This window comes from Osmerus eperlanus, chromosome 5 (assembly GCF_963692335.1).
Source record: "Osmerus eperlanus chromosome 5, fOsmEpe2.1, whole genome shotgun sequence".
In the NCBI taxonomy this organism is placed as follows: Eukaryota; Metazoa; Chordata; class Actinopteri; order Osmeriformes; family Osmeridae; genus Osmerus; species Osmerus eperlanus.
Genome location: NC_085022.1, coordinates 3,084,582 through 3,101,541, shown reverse-complemented (window position 1 = coordinate 3,101,541; position 16,960 = coordinate 3,084,582). Strand labels below are relative to the sequence as shown.

Here is a 16,960-nt window from a genome sequence, read left to right as displayed (position 1 = left end):
ATCCTGTATCATTATGAGTAATGTCCGGGGGTTGTGTCACTGGTGACTAATAAAGATTATGTTCTGTGACCCAAGTTTTTCACTATTTTGAGACACTGAGAATCTGACCTTGCCCCCCCTCCCCTGTGTGTCCGTGTCGCGCCAGCCCTGAGCAGCAGTCCCTCTGCCCCAAGCCCCCCCAGGGAGAGGTCCAGCCGGTCAGGCAGGAGCAGTGGGAGGAGCAGGGAAGGGGTCAATGGAACAGGCTTGGCGTACAGGCCCACACTCCAGATACACAAACCACAAGGTACTGTCACACTCCAGATACACAAACCACAAGGTACTGTCACACTCCAGATACACAAACCACAAGGTACTGTCACACTCCAGATACACAAACCACAAGGTACTGTCACACTCCAGATACACAAACCACAAGGTACTGTCACACTCCAGAGTACAGCCAAACCACAAGGTACTGTCACACTCCAGATACACAAACCACAAGGTACTGTCACACTCCAGATACACAAACCACAAGGTACTGTCACACTCCAGATACACAAACCACAAGGTACTGTCACACTCCAGATACACACACCACAAGGTACTGTCCACAACAATCCAGATACACACACCACAAGGTACGTCACACTCCAGATACACAAACCACAAGGTACTGTCACACTCCAGATACACAAACCACAAGGTACTGTCACACTCCAGATACACAAACCACAAGGTACTGTCACACTCCAGATACACAAACCACAAGGTACTGTCACACTCCAGATACACAAACCACAAGGTACTGTCACCTCCAGATACACAAACCACAAGTACTTCACACTCCAGATACACACACCACAAGTACAGTCCAGCCCTGTCTGAAACGGATCACACTATACAAGTCTCAAACTGAACATCTGACTGCCTGTCGAGAGAGAGAGAGTGAGAGAGAGAGAGAGAGAGAGAGAGAGAGAGAGAGAGAGAGAGAGAGAGAGAGAGAGAGAGAGAGAGATAGATAGAGAGAGAGAAACAGAGAGAGAGAGAGGAGACAGAGAGAAGAGAGAGACAGAGAAGAAAAAGAGAGAGAAAGAAGAGAGAGAGAGAATGAGAGAGAGAGAGAGTGAGATAGAGAGAGAGAGAGAGAGAGGGGAGAGAGAGAGAGAGAGAGAGATGAGAGAGAGAGAGAGAGAGAGAGAGAGAGAGAGAGAGAGAGAGAGAAGTTATATAATGTGTATTTACGGACTGACCAAGGACATGAAACCTTGTCGTTCTGCGGCAGTCCTGTTTCTATTTGATCTTGAGTGAATCATTCACCAGACATGACTGGTCTTCCCAGCCCAGCGCAGCCTGTAGGATCCTGTCAATCATAGGAGGAGACAGGACAAAGGAATAACAAAGTGTTGGATACGGCCTCCACATCGCATGGACTGCACCTCAGACCCGCCAAAGGTTGCTTAGGTGACGTGTTGTTGGACAGCTGTGGACATGCCTGGGATTGAGCTGTTTTTTAGGTAGCAGTCTGTTCTGCCCCCTTGTGTTCGCATGTGGACATCACAACTCCACCAACCTCTGCTGCACTGTTCTGGAGAGGGGGTGCGTTCAAGGCTCCTGTCAGTTCAAGTTCGACAAAGTTAATCACTAAGGGGTTCCTTGAAGAAAGCCCTCATATAACACCCAAAAAGCTGGTCTTGACCCCTGACCCCTGACCTCTGACTTGTGTCGTTCCCCTCAGTGCCTCCCAAGCCAGCCCACCTCCAGAGCCCGGTGACACAGCCTGGCCCCCCGCTGGGCCGAGCCCAGAACGCAAGCCTGAAGGCCGGTATGGAGGATAGGGGAGGAGGGGGCCTGGCGGGCCGAGGCCGGGACAAAGCCTCCAAGGTGTCCAGCCTCATCAGCCGCTTCGAGGAGAACAGGTAGAGTACAGAGCAGGGGGCGTAGCCGAGCACAGAGTGAGTGTGGGCCCCGCGGTCAGTGGGAGGTTGGATTTACAAGTGGTTCCCAGGGCGGAAACTACAGACATAATATGTCCTGTAAGAAACAAGCTTAGTTGAGTGTGTGTGTGTGTGTGTGTGCGCGCGTGTGTGTGTGGGGGTGTGTGTAGAGCAGAATGGAATCATTTAAGGCCTGAAAGACACTTCATTTACGGTCACCAGTGTTGTAAACATACGAGGACATACTTGCCTAACATTTCCTACTTTACCGATTATCAAGCAGAAGCAGAAGTCCATTTTAGAACACTCACTGCACTTCAGCTTAGCCAGTCAGATACGTCCTTGGATACCTCCAGAGAAGCGCGGAAGAGAGAGAGAGAGAGAGAGAGAGAGAGAGAGAGAGAGAGAGAGAGAGAGAGAGAGAGAGAGAGAGCAGGGCAGGGCAGATGAACTTGAGTTTAACAAGTTGAGCGTCAGCCTTGGATGAATGACCTGGGAGATTTGAACTGGAGGAGAGACTGAGTCCAGCTTGTCTCTCTGTCTTGGCGGTTCGCAACCTTGGGAGGAAGTAGATGGGTAAAAGAACAAGGTAGGGTCTGTTCATCGCACGCTGCTTTCACGTCGGGGTCCTGTGTGTGTTCAGGGCTAGATCCAGCTCTGCTAGCCTCGTAGTGTTGTGGAAGGATGAGCTGGTGAAAACAGCAGTTGTGGGGCTTGAACTGCAGGGAGGTGGGATCTGCAATGTCCAGTCTAGATGGAGGGGGTTTTGTTTTATAAGATGTAGTTTGTGATATTTTTGTGCTTTATTGGAGTGTGAAGTATGACATGAGAAAGGCAGGGAGAGAGAGAGAGAGAGAGAGAGAGAGGGAGAGGGCAAGACGTGCAGAGAAAGTCCCTGGTCAGATTTGAACCCGGGCCGTTGCAGTAAGGCCTCAGCCCTTGTGGTATGGCCCTAGATGGAGGGTTAGGGGTTCGAGCTCCCCCCAGTCCCAGGGATGAGGGGGTGTTTCTGGCAGCAGCAGCTGTAGCAGGCTGGTTCCTGTGCTGGAGCATCATTAACGAGGGCTGTAAACAATGCTGTCCTTGTTGTGGTTCCTGCTGATACAGGAACTGGCTGGATGGAGCCTTGAGGCCACAGAAAGAGTTGACAGAGTGGCCAGACCAGGCCAGACCAGGCCAGACCAGGCCAGACCAGGCCAGACCAGGCCAGACCAGGGCAGATCAGGCCATGCCAGACCAGGCCAGGGCAGGGCAGGGCAGGGCAGGGCAGATCAGCACAGTGACTTGCTGGAGCCAAGTCAGTCTGTGACCAGGGAGCATAGGGGTTCAGCTAAACCACACTGGGCCGACTCGGTGGGGCTGAACGGTCCAGTCAGGCATGCTGGTCAAAGTTAAAAGATAAAAGAAAGATGTATACAGAAACACCAGAGTTTTAAACTCTCAGGGACTAGACCTCTGTCCTGATGCTACTGTAGCTTGACCAGTTTGGTGCTACAGTGTAAACCAGGGCTCCCCAAACTACGCCCGGCGGGCTGAACACGGCCCGCCCACGCATTCGTACCGGCCCTCTGAACAATGCCAGAGACATTTTTTTTTAAACATGTATAAAATAAAATAAATAAAAAATCAGTTCACACTGATTTATATGCATAAGTAAGTAATTGTTTTGATTTCAATAGCAATTCATATGAAAAAAAGGTCATTACGATAGTAATAATGCTCTTTTAATAGGCTATATATCCCTTGATATGGATGTATGGTGCATAACAAAATAATAAGTTAATCTAGCATAAATACATTTTAAATCATAATAAAATCTCCACAATAATAATGGTAGTCACTCGATCCGGCCCATGTAATTTTCTGTTCCAGACCACACATTAAAGAAAGGAAAAATGATCTGGCCCTTGTACAAAAAAGTTTGGGGACCCCTGGTGTAAACTATCCCAGTCCAGTCTGTGGGCCTCCAGCTAGCTGTGGGATTAGCCCTGCTCGTCCTGGAAGAGACCCTCCACGCTTAGAATTAGCCCCCTAACATCATCATCTGTCTGACGGGCTGTCTGTTCCTGTTGGGGTTCAGTACTGACCAAAACTTACAGGATGTAATGTTAAGATCATTCCCAAGTTCATTCATGTGTGGAGGGAAGACTCACAACAATAACAGTTGTTCTGCCTGCCTCCTCACAAGCCCTTAAACTGTACCTCAACAGATCAGAGAAGGGCTTCACTTTAACGCTCACAGTGTTTTAACAGGTCAGTGAGGTTAAAGATTCTTCCGCATCCCAGCTTGGCTACGCGGACTGGATGGAAGCCTGGAGGCTGTTCTAGAACACGAGATGAGTGTTCCACATCGTTTTGCTTATGCTTAATCCACATCACCTGCGGTGCCACGTACTGTCTGCCATTTGGTTTGTTCATTTCAGTAGCCTCTCCTCTCTGCTGCGAATTACTGAGAGGACGTAAGATATGAAAAGGAAGCCAGGAGGAAGTGATGAACTAAGGGTTCTGATTTGACAAATGAACTCTGCCTTCCATAAGGGCTTCCTGCTGCATTTCCCAGCACAGTCGTGTGTTTACCAGAAGGACCCAGCACAGCCGTGTGTTTACCAGAAGGACCCAGCACAGCCGTGTGTTTACCAGAAGGACCCAGCACAGCCGTGTGTTTACCAGAACATTCAGGTGCTTCTGTGTTTGGTGTCACGTCGGTGTTGTGGTGACCTTGCAGGGGTCGTGTTCTGGTGATCTTGCGGGGGTCATGTTGTGGTGACCTTGCGGGGGTCATGTTGTGGTGACCTTGCGGGGGTCGTGTTCTGTTCTCCCGGAGGTTAGTCTGAGTGGCTGTTTTTCATTATGTAAACGGACTTGTTAGTTCCTCTATTGATACACACTTACTGTTTTCACAGACAGGAACATTCTAACTGCCAGTGGGTATGTGTGTGTGTGTCTTTGAGAAATGAGTAGTGAGGTAAGGTTGGAAAAAAAAAAAAACGACAGTACATGAACACACAGGGCAGGACCATAGCAGCCCAAGGCTGGGTACTGCAGCTTGTGTGAGCAGGTGATCAAGCAGGGCAGGTGGGTCACACAGGGAAACAGCTGGATAAACTGCAGGATATGCTACTATCTGGTGGCTGTGTGTGTGTGTGTGTGTGTGTGTGTGTGTGTGTGTGTGCGTGTGTGTGTGTGTGTGTGTGTGTGTAGTAGTAGTGTATTTTGTGTCGAATTTTGTACTGTCTACGGTATTTTCACCTTGTTAATGTAGGAAGGAAGAGGTGTGTGTGTGTGGGTATAGAAGTAGGGCAGCAGGGTCTCTCTGGGGTGTGTGTGTGTATAGAAGTAGGGCAGCAGGGTCTCTCTGGGGGCCGGTGCTTTACCCGTCCTCCTCCTCCCCCCTCCCCCTCCCCCCTCTTCTTTCACTCCTCCCCTGCCTCTCCCCCCTCTTTCTGCCCCTACACACTCACACTTCCTCTACACATGCTCAGTGCAGCCTCTTCCCCACAAGACGGGAAGTTTGTGCATCTACGTTTATTTTTATCTCTCGCAGATGCACACGGCTTCTCAGTTGTCTCTCTCTCTCTCTCTCTCTCTCTCTCTCTCTGTCTCTCTCTCTGTCTCTCTCACCGCTACCGACGCCCCCCTGCTCTTCATCTTTCTTTCTCCCCCTCCTCTCCGTCTAGCCTCACCCTTCCACCGACCGGCAAGTCTCTCTGACTTCCCCCTCTCCTTCCTCTCTCCCCCCAGCCTATCAGACGGCAGGAAGGAGGGCCTTCACCCGCCGCACAAACAGATCAGCAAGTCAGCCAACAGCAGCCCTGCTCACCGCCTCCACCCCCCTCCCCAGCACCGGCAGAACCAGCCCAAGGCACAGGAGCAGCCGGCACCGGACCCGGGCACGCCAAGCGATGCCGCCAAGCCAGCCGCTAACGGGGTGGTAGCCCGGATGGAGGTGGGGGAGGACGGGGAGGCTGGCGGAGCGAAGAGGCTGACCCAGGCCGTCATGGTGAATGGAGACATGAGGGACGGGGTTACGGAGAAGGGAGGAGACACCCCCCTCACGCACACAGACGGGACGGGTCCAGATCCCCCCTCTGGGGAGGGGGAAGGGGAGGCCGTGGGGAAAACGCCACCTGAGCAGGCTGTGGACGAGGGGAAGCCGGAACAGAAGGTAACCCTAGCGGCAGGTTGACCTGCTAAGCTTTTAGAATGTTGTTGTGTTTTCTGTTTGTGGCGTTGCTGTCTGAGTGGATGCGTGAATAGCTGACTGACTGATTAGATGGCTGATTGACAGACCAATTGAGTTATGACTCATTGGCTGACCGACTGACTAGCTAGCTGGCTGATTGACTGACTGGCAGACTGCCTATCAGAAATATGTGTGTTAGCGTGTTTGCTAAGAGGAAGACTCCTGACATAAGCGACCTGACGTGGTCTGAGTTAGCCTTGCCTGGCTTCAGGTCTTACTCACCCTAGCACCCCCGTGCCATGTGTATCTAGACCCTCCATGTGACATGCCCCAGGTCCAGATCTGCTAGCTCTTTATGCCTCTTCAGTCAGTAGCCCTAAACAGTACTGCAGCCTAGTGTGTATGTGTCTGTGTGTGTGTGTGTGTGTAGGGGGTTATTTTCAGTAAAGGTCTGAACAGATGTCAAAAGCTCTCAACAGCTGAGTTCATTCTACACTGACCCTCTCTAGAGAGTGGTTTGGCTAGCTGGCAGTCCATCTGCCTGCCTGCCTGCCTGCCTACCTGCTTGCCTGTCTGGCTGTCTGGCTCCATGTCTGTCTGCTTGTGATTATATACAAATATCTCTATAGACGTTTTTGTGCAGGGGACCCCTATAACTTCTGATTGTAGAGGGACTGGTTAGCTTTGTCTAAGACTGCTGTACATTTGTTTCAATCTCAAATGTCACCACTTATTTACAACAGACTTACTTCAAACAAATGTTTTAGGTATTGCAGAAGCAGTCTGTGAGTGATTCCATAACTGTGTTCACAGCAAACTGAATGTCCAGTGGGTTTGTTAGTGTCTGTCAGTTCAACAGTAGTTGGTATTTGGTCGAAAGTGTGATATTTTCAGTTTGCTTCGTGTGAATTCAGGCTAGGGAGTTGAGAGTGGTTGACACCACTCTCAACTCCCTAGCCTCCCTAGTTAAAACATCAAATAGAGTTGTGGTCAAGTTATGTGTTATAACTGTCATATGTGTGGATAGTGTGACGTCCTTACATTAACCCTTAAACTGTTGAATGGCTTAACTGACTGGAGATCTAAGATCAACTGGAGGTGTAAAGGTGGTGAGAGTGTGTGTGTATGTGCGTGTGCGTGCGTGTGTGTGCGTGTGCGTAGGTGAGACTTGCAGACACATGCGTCAGCACAGCCTCCGTCTTGGTTCACTGGTGTCATTTCCCCTCTTCCACCCTTTCATTTCCTGTCCTGAGAGCCCACTCCTACCACACACACACATACACAGTAGATACACACACACACACACACAGTAGCCCACTCCTACCACACACACACATACACAGTAGATACACACACACACACAGTAGCCCACTCCTACCTCACACACACATACACACATACACAGTAGATACACACACACATACAGTAGATACACACACACGCAGTAGCCCACTCCTACCACACACACACACACACACACACACATACAGTAGATACACACACACACTCTCTACACTACACACTGTACTCCCTGACTCTACAGTATGTCTGTTTCTTGTGCATTATGGTGCTTTTCCACTGCATGGTACCTGCTCCACTTCACCTGCCTGTTTTGGTTTTCCACTGCGCAAATCTGGTACCTAGTAGGCATAGACCTAATACAAAGTAGACCAAGCATCACAGCGAGGATCAAGGGGTGGCGGCTTGCTAGTAAGGCTACCTGGTTCCAAGCAAACTGAAGCGATACAAGTATGTAAAAACACTGCAGATTACAAAGGAAGTTACTGATTGGTCAGAGAGAATCGCCACAGGAACACACAGCGCAAACCCGCCATTTATAAATAGCTGAACATCCAGGGCTCTCAAGTCTCACCCATTCGCCGTGAGACTCGCGCATTTCAACCATTTCTCACGCTCTCACACAACACCAAATTGTATTTATCACGCTGAGATGTAAGGTATAGCTTGTCCCGCTATATACAATATATGGACGAGGCGCAGGTATACGGAGGAACGTTTTCTGTGGAATCGAAAGCTGTCTCAAGTTAAAAACCACCTACCAGCCAATCAGAAACATTACCAGCACCCATTTTAACACATTTAAAGACTGGAGACCTGACCTTCAGACAGGCAGGCCAGCCTCTCGCCTAGCCCAGCTATAGAAGAAACCTCCCTGGAGTCAGTTACCCATCTGGTGGACCGGCCAACTCCTCCCTATTGACCTGGATGTCAGACTTGGACTTCAATGCATTATCCACTATTCATAATGAAAGAGATATTTCAATGAGCACCACGGGCTATTTTGGGTAGAGAGTGTGCATTCGTTCATGTATATTTCATTCCTCACACGATTCCATTTTTTGCACCCATGGAACTGAAAACACCCTTTCTCCTCTCCTTCTCCCTCTCTCCTCTATCCCCTCCTTCTCCTCCCTCTATCCCCTCCCTCTACCCCCTCCTTCTCCTCCCTCTCTCCTCTATCCCCTCCTTCTCCTCCCTCTCTCCTCTATCCCCTCCTTCTCCTCCCTCTCCTTCTCTCCTCCAGGAGACTAACGAACAGAAGCTGTACAAGATTGCCAGCGAGCTGCTGCAGACTGAGAAGGCCTATGTGACCAGGCTCAACCTGCTGGACCAGGCGAGTGAACCACTCCACAGGCTAGAGTCCATGTACAGGGCAGAGGGGGGATTTGAACCTGTGACCCTGGCATCAATGGGCTGGAGGGTGGGAACTCCCGACAGCCAACATTTATTGTGTTGGTTTGGTGCGATGTGCCTGTCGGTGTTTGTCGGGGCAGTGTGAAAATGACAGTTATCTTTCCAAACATTCTAAACCCAACCGCCAACAGGAGAATGTTTGGTGTTTGTTGGACAGTGTTGAGGCAGCGTGAACTGGCCTTTACAGTTCGTACGACACATTTGTGGTTGGTACTGTAGGAGAAGTAGGATGTTTGGTGTTTCTTATACATCGTTGAAGCGGTGTGATCTGGCAGTGATGATGTCATTGTGCCCTGCAGGTGTTCTGCGCCAGGCTGACGGAGGAGGCTAAGAAAGGGACGTTTCCGGAGGACGTGGTGAAGAACATCTTCTCCAACATCAGCTCCATCAACGAGTTCCACAGCCAGTTCCTGCTGCCTGACCTGGAGAAGCGCATGGGCGAGTGGTGAGTGGTGCAGCCACACCCAGAGACACTACCCAGGACAGGGAGTACTGAACTCTGACTGGCACAGCCATCACATCACTTCCTGTGAGACGTGACATTCTGTAACCAGGCACGACCTTAAAGTCTTTCAATCCCTCCCTCCTTTCCGTCCTCCTCAGGTCGACCACGCCTCGTATCGGGGACATCCTGCTGAAGCGCACTCCCTTCCTGAAGATGTATGCAGAGTACGTGAAGAACTTTGAGAAGGCCATGGAGCTGCTGAAGCAGTGGACAGAGCGCTCGCCTCCCTTCAAGGCCATCATACTTGAAATCCAGGTGAGCTAGACGGCTAGGCTAGGCTAGGTTAGCTGGGCTATGATGTGCTAGGCTAGGTTAGTTGGGCTATGATGTGTTAGGCTAGGCTAGGTTAGGTTAGGCTATGCTAGGCAAGGTTAGGTTAAGTTAGGTTAGGCTATGCTATAGCCTACTATGCTAGGCCAGGCCAGACTAGTCCAAGAAAAGCAAAGGAAAGCTGCCTTAAACGCTAGGAAAGGTAAGTTAACCCTCGTGCTGCCTTCGGGTCACATGACCCAAAGGTTCATAACGAACCATCGTTGTGTTTACCCAATTTTACCCAATACAAAAACAAATACAAATTATTTTCTTTTAACCATTCCAATGTGGGGGGTCTGAGACAGCCCGACAGTTAAAAGAAAATGCTTCACTTTGTTTTTGTATGAGGTAAATTTGTCACAATACGACGGTGGGTCACAATGACTGATGGGTCAGAATGACCCGAAGATAACACAAGGGTTAAGAACTTGATCCAAGTCCTCGAGGTACGCACGGCAAGTGCACAGGTACGGGGGACTGTGTATCTTGACAGTGAGATGCCGAACTAACAAAACTTAAATCAAAAGGCCTGCTCCCCTGACTTCCTGTGTCTGACGCTTGTGTTCGTGTGTCAGGGCCAGGAGGTGTGCGGCAACCTCACTCTGCAGCACCACATGCTGGAGCCGGTGCAGAGGGTTCCCCGCTACGAGATGCTGCTGAAGGACTACCTGAAGAAGCTGCCTCAGGACGACCACGACCGCAGAGACGTTGAGAGTGAGTCACCACGCGCTAACACAGGCGCTAACACAGGCGCTAACATACATGTTGACACAGGTGCTAACACAGGCGCTAACATACATGTTAACACATGCGTTAACACAGGCGCTAACATACATGTTAACACATGCGCTAACACAGGCGCTAACACAGGCGCTAACATACATGTTAACACATGCGCTAACACAGGCGCTAACATACATGTTAACACACACGCTAACACAGGCGCTACCATACATGTTAACACATGCGCTAACTCACACGCTAACACATACATTTCTTAATGCAAAATCCAAAATTAATTTCTTTGTTTTTATCCTCTCCCTCAGAATCACTGGAGATAATTTCCATGGCAGCAACTCACTCCAACAGTGCCATTCGTAAATCGGTGAGGCAAACAATGTAACCTTTACTATCCAGGCAGTTTTCTTCACATCCACAAGAAGGGTCATGGCATGTGGCTTGGCTCTGCTCTCTAAATCGAGCGTGTGTCTCGCAGGAGAACCTGAAGAAGCTTCTTGAGATCTACGAGATGCTGGGGGAGGAGGAGGACATAGTCAACCCCTCCAACGAGTTCATCAAGCAGGGACACGTCCTGAAGCTGTCAGCCAAGAACACCTCTGCCATGGAGAGGTACCTCTTCCTGGTGAGACTCACACACACACACACACACACACACACACAGGGTCAGTAAAACGAGCATCTACACAGCACAGTCTGACAGCGTAGCTAACCAGATACTTCTCTCCATGGGTCACCTCCTCAGTTCAACAACAGCCTGCTGTACTGCGTGCCCAAGTTCAGCCTGGGGGGAACACGCTACACGGTCCGGACACGCATTGGCCTGGAGGGCATGAAGGTGCTGGAAACCACCAACGAAGACTACCCACACACCTTCCAGGTGTCCGGCAAGGAGAGGACTCTGGAGATGCAGGCCAGGCACGGACTTCGCTCCCTCCCTCACCCTCCCTCCTCTCATCACCCTCCTCCCCTCCTCCATGTCTTTCTCCCTCTCTCCTCCACCTTTCCTTTCAGTCTCGTGTTTCCTTCATCGCTCTCCCCGGCAGTCCCTTCCACCCCGTCCCTCCCTCTCTTCCTCCCCCCTAGCCCTCCCTTTCTCCCTGACCCCATCCCTCCCACCCTCCCCTTCCTTCCTTCCCTCCCATCCTCCCATTCTCCCCATCCCTGCACCGTCATCCGCACACTCAGAATGTGCACTGATATTTTATTCGGTGTGTTTAGGTATCAGATTGTCTGTGCAATACTTGCCTTCCCACTGTCCCTCTGTCAGCATCTGTTCTGTACTTCACCTGCTTCCAGTCTCAAAATAACCTGGGGCTGCACCAACACATAACCGCCTGCCACAATATCTGTGCCCCCCCTAACTGCCAGCCCTGTGGGTGACTCAGATCAATGTGACCTAGCTAGTGCTGTTAGCCATAGTTTCACTTTACAGACCATAGCGCAAAGGTTGATAAGTTACACAAGCAAACTCTGAAATAACTCACTAAGGTATTTTTTAAACAGACAATGTTCTTTATGTTTCAGCTCAGAGCAAGACAAGGCAAGCTGGATCAAGGTACTTTAATCAGTAAAATTACTTTTACTTAATGATTTTTTTATATCGTGGCCTACTGTACTGTAGTTTAGGTTTGTTGACATGGTGTGTGTGTGTGTGCACCAGGCGTTCCAAGAGACCATATATATCTTCCAGCAGAAGAACGAGTCGTTTAAGATGGCCGCTAAAGAGGTGGAGGAGGTGTCGGTGAGTCAGGAGCTGTCCTGCTGTCTAACAGGTCTCTTCTACAACAGAGTTACCTTGCAGTGGACGGGCTGTTGTTGAGTTTGTAAATGTAAATGAGAATGCCACCTATTGATTCTGTGTATGTGTATGTCTCTGTGTATATGTCTGTTTGTCTGTCTGTGTGTGTCTGTCTGTGTGTCTGTTTGTCTGTCTGTGTGTCTGTTTGTCTGTCTGTGTGTGTCTGTCTGTGTCTGTGTGTCTGTTTGTCTGTCTGTGTGTGTCTGTCTGTGTGTCTGTCTGTCTGTGTCTGTCTGTGTGTGTGTCTGTCTGTCTGTGTGTCTGTGTGTGTGTATATGTCTCTGTCTGTCTGTGTGTGTGCGTATGTCTGTGTGTGTGTCTGTGTATGTGTGTGTAGACGGCAGAGCTGGGGAAGCGAGCCCCTCGCTGGATCCGGGATAACGAGGTCACCATGTGTCAGAAGTGTAAGGAGTTCTTCAACGCTCTAACACGACGGAGACACCACTGCCGAGCGTGTGGATGCGTGAGTCATGCTCTCTCTCTCATTCTCTCTCACCCCTCTCTCCCCCTCTCTCATCTCTCTCTCACCCCTCTCTCCCCCTCTCTCATCTCTCTCTCATCCCTCTCTCCCCCTCTCTCATCTCTCTCTCACCCCGCCCTCCCCTCTCTCACCCCTCTCTCACCCCTCTCTCCCCCTCTCTCACCCCGCCCTCCCCTCTCTCACCCCTCCCTCTCTCATCTCTCTCTCACCCCGCCCTCCCCTCTCTCCCCCTCTCTCCCCCTCTCTCATCTCTCTCTCACCCCGCCCTCCCCTCTCTCACCCCTCTCTCCCCCTCTCTCATCTCTCTCTCACCCCGCCCTCCCCTCTCTCACCCCTCTCTCCCCCTCTCTCATCTCTCTCTCACCCCGCCCTCCCCTCTCTCATCCCTCTCTCCCCCTCTCTCATCTCTCTCTCACCCCGCCCTCCCCTCTCTCACCCCTCTCTCACCCCTCTCTCCCCCTCTCTCACCCCGCCCTCCCCTCTCTCACCCCTCCCTCTCTCATCTCTCTCTCACCCCGCCCTCCCCTCTCTCCCCCTCTCTCCCCCTCTCTCATCTCTCTCTCACCCCGCCCTCCCCTCTCTCACCCCTCTCTCCCCCTCTCTCATCTCTCTCTCACCCCGCCCTCCCCTCTCTCACCCCTCTCTCCCCCTCTCTCATCTCTCTCTCACCCCGCCCTCCCCTCTCTCACCCCTCTCTCCCCCTCTCTCACCCCTCTCTCCCCCTCTCTCAGTGCGGTAGTCTCTCCCAGGCTGTTGACTGGGGTGTGGTGTAACTGGGGTGTGGTGTGGTTCTGTGCTGTCTTCAGGTGGTGTGCTGGAAGTGCTCAGATTACAAGGTGGCCCTGGAGTATGATGGGAACAAGATCAACAAGGTGTGCAAGGACTGCTACCCCATCCTGACAGGAAACTCGGAGAACAACGAAGAGAGGGCTGAGATCAAGAAGAAGGGCATTTTAGAAGTGAGTGGACACACACACACACATCTTGTCTATCTATCCTTGTGAGGACTCAGAATTCAGTCCCATAAAAAAAATCCAGTTTTGCCTAACCCTAACCTTGACCCCCAAACTGCCAGCTGTGTAACCATGACTCCTCGGTCCCCCAGATCGAAGCGGCCCAGTTCTCAGGAAGCAGCATCATGTGTGGGTTCCTGCAGTACTGTGAGAAGAACAAGCCCTGGCAGAAGGTCTGGTGTGTGATCCCCCAGAAGGAGGCTCTGGTGCTGTACCTCTACGGAGCCCCGCAGGTCAGAGCACTTCCGGTCTAATGCATGACCACTTCCCGGACAGGAAGAGAACGGAGGGGGGGTGTTAGGGTTAGGTGTAGCCCCCCCCCCCTCCCCCTCCCCCCCTGTATCTTGCTTTGGATAAAAGCGTCTGCTAAAGATACATACTTCCTGTGCTGTTTGGTTACTTCCTGTTTAGTAGTCTGTGGGAGACACAAACACTTAAGGGACATATAGTTCATACTGCTAACCTGTGTGTGTGTGTGTGTGTGTCAACTACACTTAATATTCTTACATATGCTGTAGTACAATGAGAGAAAGCTTAAACAGAGGTTTTCAATATACGTTTTGATCCATTGAATGCCACTGGTGAATAAAAGTACACATTTCCTTCCATAAGAGCAAGTTCTATACATTGTTACGAATCTTTACCCCTCCCCTAGTGTATATACCGACACCACTTCATCAACTCTTACGTACTCTGTAGTGCAAAGACTGAAAGCATGAACATGGTAAGTGACTGTTCCCCCCACCCCTCCAGGATGTGAAGGCCCAGTCCACCATCCCTCTGCTGGGCTACCTTGTGGACGACAGCGCCCGGCCGGCGGACCCGCCCTCCAGCTTCCGTCTCTCCCAGTCCAAGTCCCTCCACAGCTTCGCCGCTGAGAGCGACGACCTCAAACAGCGCTGGCTCAAGGTCATCCGTCTGGCCGTGACGGGGGAGGTGGCTCCGGCCCCCAGCGATCCCCCGGGCCCCCCGGGGTCCCAGGATAGCAGCCAGGAGCTGGGCTCTGACAGCAACTGAGGGGGGTCCAGGGAGTCGCAGGAGACGGTGGAGATCTCCGTGCATTTGTGCACATCATTTTTTGCACACCCAAGCTCACACTCCCCAAGGTTCCAACTGAGGAATTTGTACACACACATACACACACACACACACACGTTGACGTTAAGACAATGTGGAAAATCGTTGCTGGATAAGCTTGTTTTCATTGCCAATCTCCGCCTCCTTTCCTCCCCCCTTGACTGGATTTTTTACCAATCAAAAGCAAGGCCTTTCCTTCACCTGGAATGTTTGACAGAATGACAGGTTTTTTGTCCAATCGACGCCAGAGCAGAGCAGGGGCGGGGCTTCAGCACTGCCTCGTGTGTCCAAGGAGAATCAGTCGGGAGCCTTGAGGAAGTGTCCTCACACATCCTACTGTGTCGGACACACAACACAACAAGAACACTGACCTACAGTTCCAGAGGAATGTCTGACCTCGTCACAAGGGCATCAGGGACATGGCAGTCCTGGACTAGAGTCGCTAGCTGACTACACCCCTGTGAATCGAGATGACTGGCTGCAGGCGATCACCCTCTCCTTGTTCCATGTACCTGCTGTATATAGTCTTAATCCTGAGTTTTTTCTCCTAAAAGGAACTAAATGAATTTATAATGTACAGAGATTCAACGACAGGTTTTAATAGCACACAATGAGACAACCTGTGTTTTCCAGATTCGTTGTCTCATCAGCAAAATATCTCCCTTATGTTCCTGTGGTCAGATCAAGGGTGTTTCCCAAACAAAAGTGACTGGTTCTCAGTTAACCATTATTGTCATTCAGAGCCATACACAACGAACAAACTCCGTCAAACTCATTCAGCCCGTGGGCAGCATAGAGTAAAAATGAAAAGCTCCTTTGCAGACGTCTATTATATTCAGATATTCTGAAATGCTCTATCTATCCCCCCCCTCCCCTCCCCTCCCCTCCAACAGCACAATCAGAGATGACACACAACCACGCAGGAAGAAAATGTAAATGTCATACTGTAATGAACTGTATTATTTAAAGTAATTTATATTATGTGCATGATTTTAAAGAAAAGTAGCACAAAGATCTTCTGTCCCTCGCATCAATGTGGTGTCTGTCCCGTCTGCTGAGCCCAGGTCAGGAACACATCCAGAACATTCCGTCTGAGCCCAGGTCAGGAACACGTCCAGAACATTCTGTCCCGTCTGCTGAGGCCAGGTCAGGAACACATCCAGAACATTCTGTCCTGTCTGCTGAGGCCAGGTCAGGAACACATCCAGAACATTCTGTCCCGTCTGCTGAGGCCAGGTCAGGAACACATCCAGAACATTCCGTCTGAGCCCAGGTCAGGAACACATCCAGAACATTCTGTCCCGTCTGCTGAGCCCAGGTCAGGAACACATCCAGAACATTCTGTCCTGTCTGCTGAGGCCAGGTCAGGAACACATCCAGAACATTCTGTTTCGTCCGCTGAGCCCAGGTCAGGAACACATCCAGAACATTCTGTCTCGTCCGCTGAGCCCAGGTCAGGAACACATCCAGAACATTCTTTCTGAGCCCAGGTCAGGAACACATCCAGAACATTGTCTCATCCGCTGAGCCCAGGTCAGGAACACATCCAGAACATTCTCCTCACAGATCTTCACCCGTGTCATTCTCCTGCTGCAGCAGAGCGTGTCTGTGGTGTTACAGCTAATAAACGGCAGAATCACCAGGGTTCCTTGCGTTGAAACAGAGTCTGGGGAGCCTGTGTGTGTCTCCTGTGTTAGTGACTGACCCGCAACATCCCAGGTCCTGTCAGATCCAGAACCGTCAGTCTGAACGGTTCCGTAGTGGAAGAAGTGTTCTCATGACGTGATCATAAATACAACAGAGGATGCATGTTTCCCAGGTGGATCTGTTGGTCTTGACTGAGAATCAGAATCTGATCTGGCTCCATCCTCTCCATTATCCTGTCCTGGTTTCTGGTCTGAACCCCTACCCTAACCCTCTACCAGCCCTCACTACAGCAGCACAGCAATCCTGTCTACCAAATCTGAATGTTGAAAGATGAGGAGTCTTAATACACCCCCTCCTCCCTTCTCCCCCCCCCTCCTCCCTTCTCTTCCCCCCCCCCTCCTCCCTTCTCTCCCCCCCCTCCTCCCTTCTCTCCCCAAGTTTTGAGAATTGACACACTTTACTGTCGTATAGTGTACCTTCTAAGAAAATAAAGTGAGATTAATATTATGTGATTCTCTTGATATGACTTGTTAACTTTGACTTGTTCCAGTTGATTGTACATTATTGGG

The 16,960-nt window shown here is 50.7% G+C and overlaps 1 protein-coding gene across 2 annotated transcripts in view; it reads left to right on the top strand.

Annotated features, from left to right (window-relative positions):
- Window positions 1-15,758, top strand: part of fgd4a (FYVE, RhoGEF and PH domain containing 4a) — a 39,271-nt gene extending 23,513 nt beyond the window's left edge. The window contains exons 2-17 of one of the 2 annotated variants that reach the window (XM_062461085.1): window positions 146-286; window positions 1,721-1,901; window positions 5,661-6,084; window positions 8,648-8,737; window positions 9,117-9,262; window positions 9,421-9,577; window positions 10,210-10,348; window positions 10,681-10,739; window positions 10,851-10,997; window positions 11,118-11,290; window positions 11,900-11,930; window positions 12,036-12,116; window positions 12,511-12,636; window positions 13,461-13,613; window positions 13,760-13,900; window positions 14,421-15,758. In XM_062461085.1, coding sequence (XP_062317069.1) covers window positions 146-286; window positions 1,721-1,901; window positions 5,661-6,084; window positions 8,648-8,737; window positions 9,117-9,262; window positions 9,421-9,577; window positions 10,210-10,348; window positions 10,681-10,739; window positions 10,851-10,997; window positions 11,118-11,290; window positions 11,900-11,930; window positions 12,036-12,116; window positions 12,511-12,636; window positions 13,461-13,613; window positions 13,760-13,900; window positions 14,421-14,684 — 2,453 coding nt within the window. In that variant the 3' untranslated portion in view covers window positions 14,685-15,758. Of the gene's footprint in view, window positions 1-145; window positions 287-772; window positions 788-1,720; window positions 1,902-5,660; window positions 6,085-8,647; window positions 8,738-9,116; window positions 9,263-9,420; window positions 9,578-10,209; window positions 10,349-10,680; window positions 10,740-10,850; window positions 10,998-11,117; window positions 11,291-11,899; window positions 11,931-12,035; window positions 12,117-12,510; window positions 12,637-13,460; window positions 13,614-13,759; window positions 13,901-14,420 lie in introns of those variants that run through there. The other variant, XM_062461086.1, reaches the window with a different exon arrangement.
- Window positions 15,759-16,960: the final 1,202 nt, after the last annotated feature.